Source organism: Typopeltis vanoorti, chromosome 16, assembly GCF_054136105.1.
Source record: "Typopeltis vanoorti isolate ZY-2024b chromosome 16, IOZ_Tvanoo_1.0, whole genome shotgun sequence".
NCBI lineage: Eukaryota > Metazoa > Arthropoda > Arachnida > Uropygi > Thelyphonidae > Typopeltis > Typopeltis vanoorti.
This window is the reverse complement of record NC_143564.1, coordinates 14,396,753-14,408,999: the sequence shown is the minus strand read 5'-3', so window position 1 is coordinate 14,408,999 and position 12,247 is coordinate 14,396,753. Positions and strand designations below refer to the sequence as shown.

Below are 12,247 nucleotides of genomic sequence, written 5' to 3'. Positions count from 1 at the left end.
CTTCAGTCTTTTTTAAATCATTTAAACAACTTCAAAAAACAACCAAGACATCAAATTAACAATAGAGGTTGAAGAAAATGGATCTCTTCCCTTCCTGGACGTAAGACTTACTAAGACATCTGATTCTATAAAAATCTACACAACAGATGGATACGTACATGCATCCTCACATCACTATCCTGCACAGAAAGTGGGTATCATCTCAACTCTAGCACACCATGCCAGATCTGTACTGTCAGATGATGAAGAACTAAAAAATGAACTACAACATCTACAAAGAACCTTCACAAGTAATGGCTACTCGTTGAAAAATAATAATAAGCATCTATACTGCTGCCATCAAAACAACTCAGAAACACAAGACAACACAAGACAACAAGATGTATGGTAAGGAGATATAACCTCAAAGGTTATATCTCCTTACCATACATCAGTTCGCTCTCCACGAAACTAAGAAGAATTTTACGAAAGTTCAGCATAAAAACCTGCTTCTCTACTCTTCCTAAACTAAGATTGATTTTAAGCAAATACAAACAAGCTCACAACCATCTACAATTCCAGGAGTGTACAAAATCACGTGTGACTGCGGGAAACAATATTATGGCCAAACTGAAAAATCCATCCTCCTATGTCTGGAAGAACACCAGAGAGAGATTGGCTACAAAAGAACTAGAGCAAGTGCCCTGTCAAGCCATGTACTGTTTTCAGTAACACAAATGATGAAGTCCATCAGCATGAGATAAACTAGACAAACAACTTCAAACTTTCATATATGCCATGACGAGGTAGAACGCCGCATAGTTGAATCTAAGGAAATTGCCATGAACCTTCATCATATAAATAATAACCTTATTTATAATCTACTGGACTCTTTCAGCTCTGCTATCTGATATTGGCACAATCGTGAAGTCAGATGCACGCAGATACTCAACAATAGAACTTCAGCATGGACTGTAGCTACAGTTCAAAGCTAACTGAATTTTATAATAGTCGTTTTTATAGTGATACAATGTTTCTTATAGTTTTTTATTTGCTTTCTATATTCCCATGCCTGAAGAAGTCAGACAATCCGATGAAACATGTTGCATTTTGAATAAATTTAACTGTTTTTTCCAGTTCTCGGATGTAAGTCAGTATATATAAATATGAATAAAACCAGGTTTATATTTAAAATAACTTGGTATCTTTAACAAAAATATATATATATATATATATATATATATATATATATGTAGCTGCACTCTTTTTAGAATAAATTTACCATTTTTCAAATTATGTACTTTTACAATAAACCTTTTTTTTTTAAAAAAAATAACAATAATTATTTTCAAATTATCCATAATTTTTACTATCTTTTTATATGTATATCAGTAATTTATTTCAGACACTGATTAACAAATTTAGCAATATAGCTTATAAAAATAAATAAACAAATTCAACTTATAAATACATTTTAAAGGCTACATTGTGTTCTTTAGTTTGTGTATACCTGTATTCTTTTAGGGGAAAAAAAAAAAAAAAAAATAAGATTCATCAATTGAAAACAATACTCATCAATTTTTTGAAATTTTTTAACTAACTTGGAAGGGTGCAATAAATACAGTGTTTGCCTCATTCCTCATGTGGATGCTTGAATAATCTTATAAATACAGAATAATTTGCATAGCATTCAACTCTTGTTCACAACTGGATATTTGCTAGTCATACATGATAAACAGGCTAGTGGCTACTCTATAAATTATTTATTTTCAAACATAAAAAACTTTTAGTGTTAACCACATTTCCACACTCATATGCATTGAGCTCAATATAATTCTCACATAGGATAGCAAATCAAAATAAGTCTATTAAACAGAAGGGCAATTTCAGAGAACAGATAAAATGCATAGAACAGATAATTTATTTTTGGCCTTTCCCACTGTCACGCATGGGTTTGATGTTCAGGTAACTGGTAAAACTGCAAACAACAGACATCAGAGTGATCAACTTTCATTTGTTAGGCTGGGGTTTCAAAAGCTTATAAGCTTTTCCAACTCAAGCCTAACATAGTAGGAAGATGGGCATTATCTAACTCACTGAATAATATTAAATATCTTGCTAAAAAATAAAAATAAAATAAAGACATAAATATGGTAATGAAACAAAGTTCTAAATTTGACCTATCACTAGAAATTACTATGCCATTTCCATAAAAATAGGTCCTAGTAAAGCTTTCTTGATATATTTACTTAGAAGACACTAAATTTGCAAAAATAAAAAATAAATATAACACTGAATGATGCATATTTACATAAATTCAGATACATGAACTGGCTTTCCATATTTAATAGATAAAATGTTTTTTTTTTAGTCTTTACAATAATAGCACACGTGAACACTTTGTTTTTTTTTTATCTAATTTTGCATTTGTTAAGACACAAAAGCTATCTTATATTTCAACAACATCTAATCATTATCATTATTAGCTTTTCTTATCATACTCACTCTCGAAATTTGATCCTTCCTCTCATAAAGCAAGTCAGAAAACTCACATGAGCACATAAAAGTAACAGATTAAAAACAAGAAAAAAAAACAGATGCTTAACTAAAATTAAACTTGAACAGCAACAGGCATAAATGATCATTATCTATGTAAGTGATTCTAACAAGTTCAGGCTTTACTTGTTTTCTGAATGAGTCAGTGTGTCAATGCAGGGAAACTAGAATTCCCAAGCACCCATTCTTGTGGGAATGGGTGCTTGGGGGAAGGGGGAAGACATCAGGTAACACTGAGCACAGGAGGGTAGAGAGGGGGACAATGATAGGTATAGAAGCAGTGACATTTTTATGCTCTATACTAATGCCAGGAATATCCGAAATAAAGGAGATAAATTGGTGGTGCTGATAGCATCAACCTGGCCAAAGATTATTGGGATCTCTGAGACGTGGTTGACGGAGGATGATATAATAACCAGAATTGAAGTAGCAGGGTACAGCATTTTTCGGCAGGATAGGAAAGGAAAACGTGGTCGTGGAGTACTGCTTATGATAAGTGATGACTTATGTCCTCTAAGTGTGGAGGCTTTGGAAGGCAGTGACACAAATGGTTTTGAAAGCATATGGTATGAGGTAGAAATGGCCAAGAAAGGATATTTAGTGGGGTGTTGCTATAAACCAGGGAGCACAGAGGGTGGGGACCAGGAGATGTTTAGGCAATTGAGCTTGGCAAGTCCAAGAAGAATGATTGTTATGGGAGATTTTACCTACAGCAGTATAAGCTGGGAAGAGGAAAACGCAAGTAGTAAGAAGGGGATAGAATTTCTGGACTTCTTGAGGGACAAATGTCTTTGGCAGCATGTAATAGAGGGAACAAGAGGTTCAAGAGTTTTGGATTTGGTCATAGCATCAGAAGAGCTGATAATAAGTGAGATGACATCTCTCTCACCAGTTGGAGAGCATGACCATGTGGTTTTGAGTTGGAAGATGAACAGAGATGCAGGTGTATCAAAGAAAAGGGAACGTATGTGGGATTATAAGGCAGCAGTTCCATGGAGGGCAGAATTGGAAGGCCAGGATATCATTAGTGCTTGGGAAATTATGAAAGGTTATTTGTTAGCAGCAATAGTAAGCTGTATTCCACAGGTGAAGAAGCGGACAAATTTGGTGTAAAGTGGATAACAAACGATATCAAAAAGGAACTGCAGTTGATAAAGAGATTATGGAAGAGATATAAGGAGAGTGGTGGAGGACAGATACACAAAGAATATAAGACACAGGCCAGGAGAGTGACCAGAATGGTGAGGAAGGCAAAACTAGTATATGAGAAGAGACTGGCACTAAGATCAAAAGAAAATCCTATGAAATTTTTAGCTATATGGCCAATAGGTGGAGAAATGATTGTGGAAGAATGACATTGCAGGATAAAAATTGGAATAGAGTGACTGATGCAGAGGACATAGTGGAGTTGTTCAATGAGCACTTTATTGGAGTATTTCATCCTGGAGAAGGTTTTCATACTAGAGGGATAGGGCAGGTTCAGGGTTTAGAGGTGCAAGAGGAGAGTGTGTTGCAAATACTGAGTACTCTGGATACCAGTAAAGCTGTTGGACTGGATGGTATTTCACCATGGGTTTTGAGAGAATGTGCTAAAGAACTGACAGTTCCATTGACCTGGATTTTCAATAAAAGTCTGGTTGCAGGAAAGGTACCCAGGGAATGGAAGGAAGGTAAGATAGTGGCATTGCATAAGGGTGGTAGCAGACTGGAAGTGTCTAATTATAGGTCTTGTTACACCCTGATACCTTCACTATGTTGAATTTTCAGTTATCATGGTGTAATATGAAGAGAAAATAAAATAAAACCCCTGTATAAAAGCTAATAGATGAATTATTTAAAAGAAAGAAAAATATTCTTGCATCCAACTAAAATATATAACAAAAAAAAAAGGTGTTTGTTGAACTAACTAATAAAAGAAGGAATATATTAGTGTTGTGATATAAAAAAAAAAATTAGCTAAGTAAGACAAAGGATTAGTCATAAGAAATTGTAAGTGAGAGGCTAGAGATTAAAATATTAAAGTAAATTCTTAAAAATTTGGAAGGGAGATTAATTTAGAGGCTAGCAAAAGAAAAACAATAGACTATCGCTCAGGGTCAATTCCCGGATTTGAGACATCGTCATGTGCTCGCCGACCAAAGGATGTTTAGCAGAAAAATGCCACCCTAATTGGTCGGTGAAGTCGAATCAAGTAAGGGGCGGAGAAAAGAAATTAAAGAAGGTGCCGTTAGGGGTCAAGGTATAAAAGGGTTAGAAACCCCACCCCACGGGGCTTTTCCCAGGATAGCTTTTTTGTATAGGTTTCACATGGTTTTCTTGAGTGGCGGGATTGGAGTTAATCTCCATCGTCACAACAAGGAAACAAAAGTGAGTGGGATTTCGATTCCGTATTTCCTATGGTAAGAAACGAGGAATGCCACTTAGCTAAAGGAAAGAAGGTATTATCTATGTGTTTCATCATCCAGTGACAACTACGAAAAAATCTGTAAAGAAATCTGTAAAGAAGTCAGTGTCCACGTGGTGAGTTTCACAGCCATGGTATAGATGATTCTAAAATGTTCTTAATTCAAGTACGAAAAGTAAAGAACGCATAAGTACAGTTTAATGCCAAAAGAACTTAAGAGTGAACAATTATAGGAGAGATCATACCAGGATAGTTCAATCGGAAAAAGGTAGAGACCAATATAGAAAACTCAAGGGAAAAAGGTACTGTAAAAATCTCGTGTTAACTGAAAATCGTCTGTAATTGTACTGATTATTCTATTACTGAACTGTTGAAGAGACCAAGGAAAATTATACTAGGACTCTAGTACATGACTGATTATAATGAGAGTATGCTTGTTAATATTATATAAGTAATTATGTGTCCTGAGATTTATGCATGGGTATTGTAACGTATAGGAAAGTTTTAAATGTCAAAGTTATGTGTTAACACAGTGAAAGGATAATTTAATTTACATAGTTTTAAATAGTAAAATAGAGTGAGTTGATCACATATGTCCATGTGCTAGAGCATATAGCGTATTCAGACTAATATAGGGTTAGCTAAAGTGTTAATTAGATCTGGGATTATACATATCATTGTATGAGTTGAATTTGTTATGGCGGCATGATCGCAATACCCATATAGGATCGTAGCCAAATTATTTGTGATAAGCTAATGTTATTTTGTAAATGTTTTCTTAGTATTGAATTGAATTATATTAGAAATTGAATTGTACCATACTAATGAGTTTAATAAACCTTTGTTCATTGATAAAACAGTGTGTAAAATTGCTGCCCAATGCACCACTTGAAAATGTACGAACCTAATCATGCGGGAGGGAAGAATATTTAAATGAGTAACGAGATAAAGCGTCACAACTGCAATATTGTTTCACATTCAGACATATTTTAGTAATTGCTCCTTGTTTTTGTATTTAATATCTCAAACTAAATGTCCCAAAAGACACAGTATAATATAAATATTAGGGACACTAAGGGGAGAAATAGCTTAAATATTTATATTTTGGGGTGAAATCTTGTGCATAGATAATAGTTGAACATAGATAAGCAGAATTTCACTAGATAGAATAATAATCATAAATTGGGACACAGCAGTCTGTTTGTGTGTCATCAGTAGTTGTTAAGGTCTTGGAGAAATTAGTGAGGGACTATATACAGCATTGGGCAGATGAGGATAATGTTATCTGTGAGAATCAACATGGATTTGTTAAGGGGCGCTCTTGCTTTAGTAATATAGTTGCCATTTATAATAAAGTGACAAGAGTAGTTGATGAGGGAAAGGCATATACTGCCATTTTTTTGGATTTTGCAAAGGCGTTTGACAGAGTGCCACATGATAAACTGATATTTAAGTTGCAGCACATGGGTTTAAATGTCGGGTTAGTCAAATGGATTCAGGATTGGCTGACTGATAGGTATCAGACAGTTGTGTATGGTGGGGCAATATCAAGGAAGCAGAAGGTTACAAGTGGGATTCCACAGGGCTCAGTACTGGGACCTGTATTGTTCAACCTTTATATTAATGATATTTTCAATGGATTGCAAGGGGACATTCAGTTATTTGCAGATGATGTGAAGCTGGGAAGGATTATCAGTAATAGTGCAGATGTGGCAGCCCTGCAAGAGGATTTGAATAAACTAGACAAATGGGCAAATGAATGGGATGTGTCAGTTTAATGCAGCAAAATGTAAAGTCTTGATTTTTGGGATCCATCGATGGGAAGATGCATACTCCATTGGAGGAGCTGTACTGGAGGAGGAAGGGGAGACAAGAGATGTGGGGGGTGATGATTGATAGAAAACTGAAATTCAGGGAGCATATTGCAAAGGTGGTGAGGGTAAATCAGAGGATTGCTGCAGTACTGAGAAGGATGCTGATCTGCAGAGATAAAAGAGTTATCATTCTGTTGCATAAGACCCTGATCAGACCACATTTAGACTATTGATCTCAGATTTGGTTCCCAGGATTTGAAGGGGACAAATTGACTGTGGAAAGGTACAGAAGCAGATAACGAAGATGGTTTCAGAACTGTACAATATGAGTTATGAGGATCGACTAAGGGAATGTGAACTGCAGAGTTTGGTGGATAGAAGAAGGAAAGGTAATATGATCGAGACTTTTAAACTGTTGAGAGGCAGTTACAGGGTAGACATTGGAGAGTTCTTTCACTTGGTGGAATGGTGGGAAGGAGCGATGACAAGGGGCCATCCCTGGAAGTTACGAAAGGAGGCTGTGCGCAAGAGGGTGAGGAGTGGTTTCTTTGTATGGAGGGTGGTTGAACCTTGGAATGCATTGCCTGAGAGAGTGGTTGGAGTGGAAACGGTCAATGGGTTCAAGGAGTGGTATGATAAACTTTGTGTTTCCTATAAACGACCTCCCACAATGAGTCTTTTGACTCCATGGAGGCGGATAATAATAATTTATATGTCACATGAAAATTATGTTTAATGGCATAACTTTCAGAAAAAAACATGCAATAAAAACTGTTTTTAAATATAGATGAATAGAAGACAGAAATAACTGCTAAGCAAATGCTTCTCATAAGAATTCAGGTTAAGCAATGTGTTTCAATAAAAGATGTTTTTAAAATCAGTTACATGAAATCAAATTCAATGATGCTTCTTATCTAAACAATAAGATACAAATATAATTTAAAGTTTGTTCAAATTATCATACTACAAGCATAATTTTAGAATAAAAAATATCCAAAAAATACTTACTCCATTGAAACAATGAACTCAACAGAATTTGGTGGCTTTGGCATATGAGGCTTGACTAATTTCATCCAAAAGTTTGGGAGAAAAATTCTTAGTTGTGGATTTCCTTTTACATATAATGGATACCTAAAAGCATAGCAATGAACTACGTTATTTTCCATATACATGCAAATTTCTTTGTATTTAGTTTGCCAGATGGCAAACTAAATACTAAGAAATTAAGAAGATAAATATATTGATAGAAAAAAAAGAAGATATATATATTGGTATATATCTTCTAAAAAAAATAAAATGCAAAACACATATAAGAAAGAAAGCAGGAAAAAAACACACACCTAAAAACTACCAGTATAAATTTAAGTACCAATAAGTACTTTGCAAAACTTTGTTTAGATGTTTGAATTATATAACTTGATAGCAATAATTTTCAGATAAATAAAACAATTTGTATTTAAATGCTACTTAGTAGTGTAACTCAAAAATTTGTGCACCAATAAAATTTTTCAAAGCACTTTCTGGCATTTAACTGAGTGGAGAACAACTCTACTCTCCAATCAACAGGTTGTGGGTTTGAATAATTATTGTAGCAGAGGTGTTTGTGTAAGTCTTTAGGTGATAGATGATTTTAATCACTTGATACTACTACACAGCTTATTAGAGACATAAAGTGGATTGAAAAAGTTGCATGTTGCCATCTAGAAAAGAGTTTATAGATCAGTTGGGGAGAGTGATTATGTGGTTTTGACAGAGAGGAGTGGCTAGTCAGGAATGAGCTTCATGAAACAAACGATGTGTGGAATAGCAAAGCAGGGGACTATGATAAATTAAAGAAACAGATTTCCAAAGGTGACATGCATTGAGTTGAAAGGGAGAGAAATCAATAGTGCTTGAGATCTGGTCCAGAATCAATTACATAGTTATTTATTTATAGCAATGTTTGGAGGATAAATAATGTAGGAGTGAAATGGATGAATCATGCAGGAACTCTGAGATAGAGAATGTTACGGAGGAGATATAAAGAACAGGGTACCATCAACAGCATAAGGTGTATAAGGTGCAAACTAGGAAGGTGACAAGTGTATCAAGGAAAGACAAATTGGCATATTAAAAGAAGTTTGCTGAAGCAGTAAAGCAAAACCCAAATGATTCTATAGTTATGTTGCTAGTAGAAGAAAGGGTGAATATGACAGACTGACTTTGGTATGCTGGAGATTTGAGGTTAGTGTATTTCATATAGGTAGGGGACTATGAATAGTGTTGAACAGCAATAGGAAGGAGGAAAAATACATAGTTCAAGAATGGGAAGTGTTTAGAATATTAAGTAACCCTGATGTTAACAAGGTGGGATTAGATGGGATATCACCACATATATCAAGGGAATGTGCAAAAGAGCTGGAAGACTCTCTTTGACTTGGTTGTTCAACACAACTCTGGCAACAGGAACAGTCTCAGAAGAACGAAAAGAAGGAAAAATAGTGGCACTGCATAAGGGAGAATTCAAGTCAGTGTCAAACTATAGGCCAGTGTGTATATCAAGTGTAGTAGTGAAGAGACAGAATACAAACCTGGACTGCTGAGAATGGAAATCTTTCAAGAGAGCAGCATGGATTTGTTACGGGGAGGTCATGCTTCGGTAACTTAGTTACATTTTATAATAGGAGTGACTTAGATGGGAGAAATACAGTGATTTATTTAGATTTCCCTAACATATTTTATTGCATACTGCATGATAAACTGTTGAAACTGAAACGATCCTTTAGCAGCTTGGTTACAGGCAGGGCCATACTTACACTTTTTCCAAGCTGTTAGAGTGCATCAGGGCCCTCCCTTGTTGTCTGGGGTGCTGAAATTTGCCCTCATTTTCTGGGGTCCCTAACTAGAGCCTCATGTGCCTGTGCATAAGTATAGTCCTGCCTGGACTAGTTGAATAATAGGAGCCAGAGGGTTGTGTATGGAGGTGCAGTGTCCTAAAAAAGAAAGGTGATAAGTAGAGTGCCACAGGGTTCTGTTCTGGGACCACTGTTGTTTAACTTTTATATATATATATATATATACATGAATATATATATGAATGATAGAGTTCACAGTGTGAAAGGAGATATTCAGTTGTTTGCATTGAAGCTAAATTAGGAAGAGCGATGTTAGGAAGTTCTGATGTGTTATTGTTATAAGAAGATTTGAATAGGTTGGAGCTTTGGGCAGAAGAATGGAGATATCATTGCAATGTGTAGTTATGAACTTTGGTCAGAGAGGATGGAATGAAGTTTACCACACTGCAGGAACTTTGCTTCAGTAAGTGGAGGAAGCAAGGGATCTGGGCATCTTGGTGGATAGGGAACTGAAGTTCAGGAGCCACATTGCAAACATTGTAAGAGTTACCCAAGAAATTGATGGTATAATGCTAAGAATGCTGATATGTATGGATAAAAAGGTGATAGTTCCACTTTAAGAGGTGCTAATTAGGCCTCATTTGGATTTCTATGCACAGATCTGGTCACTTGGCTACACTGACAATAGGAAAACATGGGCAGTGGGCATTCTACCATTGAATGTCTTTAAAGCAAGGTATAATCTTGAAGGTCGAAAAGACCTCATCTCGACTACTGTGCCCAGATTTGGTCACCGAGGTTTCTTCTTGATGGGGAGGAGGTAGAGAGAGGCGAGTGACCAAGATGATAGCAGGTCTATGGAATGAATATGAGGACACGTTGAAGATTTGTGGGTTGCAGAAATTAGTTGATAGGCAGATATGATTGAGACATTCAAATTGCTAAAGGGTTTCTATAGTATTAATTCAGAGGATATTTTTGAGATCAGGACTGGTGGTGGGAGAACTAGGGGACATCTATGGAAGCTGGGCAGGAGTATGGTTAGCAAGGGTGTTAGAGCTGGGTTCTTTACTTTTAGATAGATGAATGAGTGGAATAAGCTGCCAGAGTCTGTTTTGGGTGCTATGACAGTGAATGAATTCAAGGCAAGGTATGATAGATACTGTGAGAACGTCGAATAGTTGTGTGGACATGATGTTTAGGGCCTCCCTGGAGGAGTCGCCCATAATAATAATAATAATAATAGGGCTTGGAGATAAGAGCACAGCTCTCTAAAACTGGAAGTAAAATCATGAAATTCTTGCTGTTTATTTATTTACTTTTTTTTGAAAAGTTAAAATTCAGAACATACAAATAAAGAAAAGACATGTAATTTACGTACTTTAAAAACCGCACACTTTTAGGTGTTCACTGGCCATGAAATCCTACGGAAAAAGCGCAAGGATATAAACCAGAGGTCATCCCTGGAAACTGTATAAAGAGGGTGTGAGAGGCAGGTTTTTTTCGTGCAGAGTTGTGAATGATTGGAACGCCTTGTCTGAGAGTGTGGTATCTGCAAGGTTTGAATGTGTTCAAGGCACGGCATGATGAGCTGTATGTGATAAAAGGACCTCGCAGATGAGTCTGACTCCATGAGGTCTTGGGATAATAATAATAACTTACTGTTTGGTTTCATTGAAACTTGCAGCATGCGATTAGTTCCGTATTTTGAACGCGCATTTCCTAACTGTATATTATTTATAAATTCCTACCCATTTCCTCTTGAAAAAGAACACAGAACTAATTGCACGTTTAGTTCCAGTTACTTCTATATGCCTATCCTTGACCTTGTTAAAAAAAGTATATATATATAGAAATAACTGCACGCTTTCAAGTGCCGTCTCAAATTTTTTAAGTAAGGTTTTGATTCATTGGTTATTAAAACAAATTACATAGCATGTCGAGTATATAGCTAGTATGCAGTACTTACAATCTTGTAGACATGGTTGAGACTTGAAACTAACTTTCAAATATGACACAGGCAAAAACTGTGAAAATCCTCGAATGAGGTTATTTCATAGACAAAATTGACATATTACATGTTAGTAGCTATAGTTACGAAACGTAATAAATTATTATAATATCCCATATTAATTATACGTAACTAGATCCATTAATCCCATTTGTACTATAATATTATGAAATTTTCGACTTTGGCGCCCTCTTAAAAACTTTGATGAAAACGATTTACCATTAAGAAATACCGTTGAAGAAAATAATGATAATAAAGAATTAACAACTACAGTCATTACAATTATGATTATCGCCCCTGATGGAGTATGTTTTAATAAAGTTAAAAGCAACAACAGATACCACTCTACCCACAAGAAAGGAGATGGAACACGCGATCAAGAATCTTCCTAATAATAAATCCCCTGGGTGTGATAATATTCCGGCTGAGCTGTTGAAAGCTTTGACTGGAAATAATAACTATTTAGTGGAATCCATTCAGGACATCTTTCTCCTGCTACCTCCAACTTCTTTATGGAACATTTCGAAAAACATATCTTTGACAACATTTCTACCCGATCTACTCATTGGTTCAGATATATCGATGACATTTTTGCTATTTGGAATGGCTCTTCTGATGAAATTCAACAATTTGTCACTAAGTTAAACGC

At 35.6% G+C, this 12,247-nt stretch overlaps 1 protein-coding gene across 1 annotated transcript in view; it reads right to left on the bottom strand.

The window, feature by feature from the left end:
* Positions 1–11,765, bottom strand: part of mRpL23 (mitochondrial ribosomal protein L23) — a 40,128-nt gene extending 28,363 nt beyond the window's left edge. The window contains exons 1-2 of the mRNA XM_090406356.1: positions 11,557–11,765; positions 7,762–7,884 (exon numbers count right to left, since the gene is read on the bottom strand). Of these exons, the coding sequence (XP_090262482.1) occupies positions 7,762–7,884; positions 11,557–11,570 (137 nt within the window). The 5' untranslated portion in view covers positions 11,571–11,765. The remainder of the gene's footprint in view (positions 1–7,761; positions 7,885–11,556) is intronic.
* Positions 11,766–12,247: the final 482 nt, after the last annotated feature.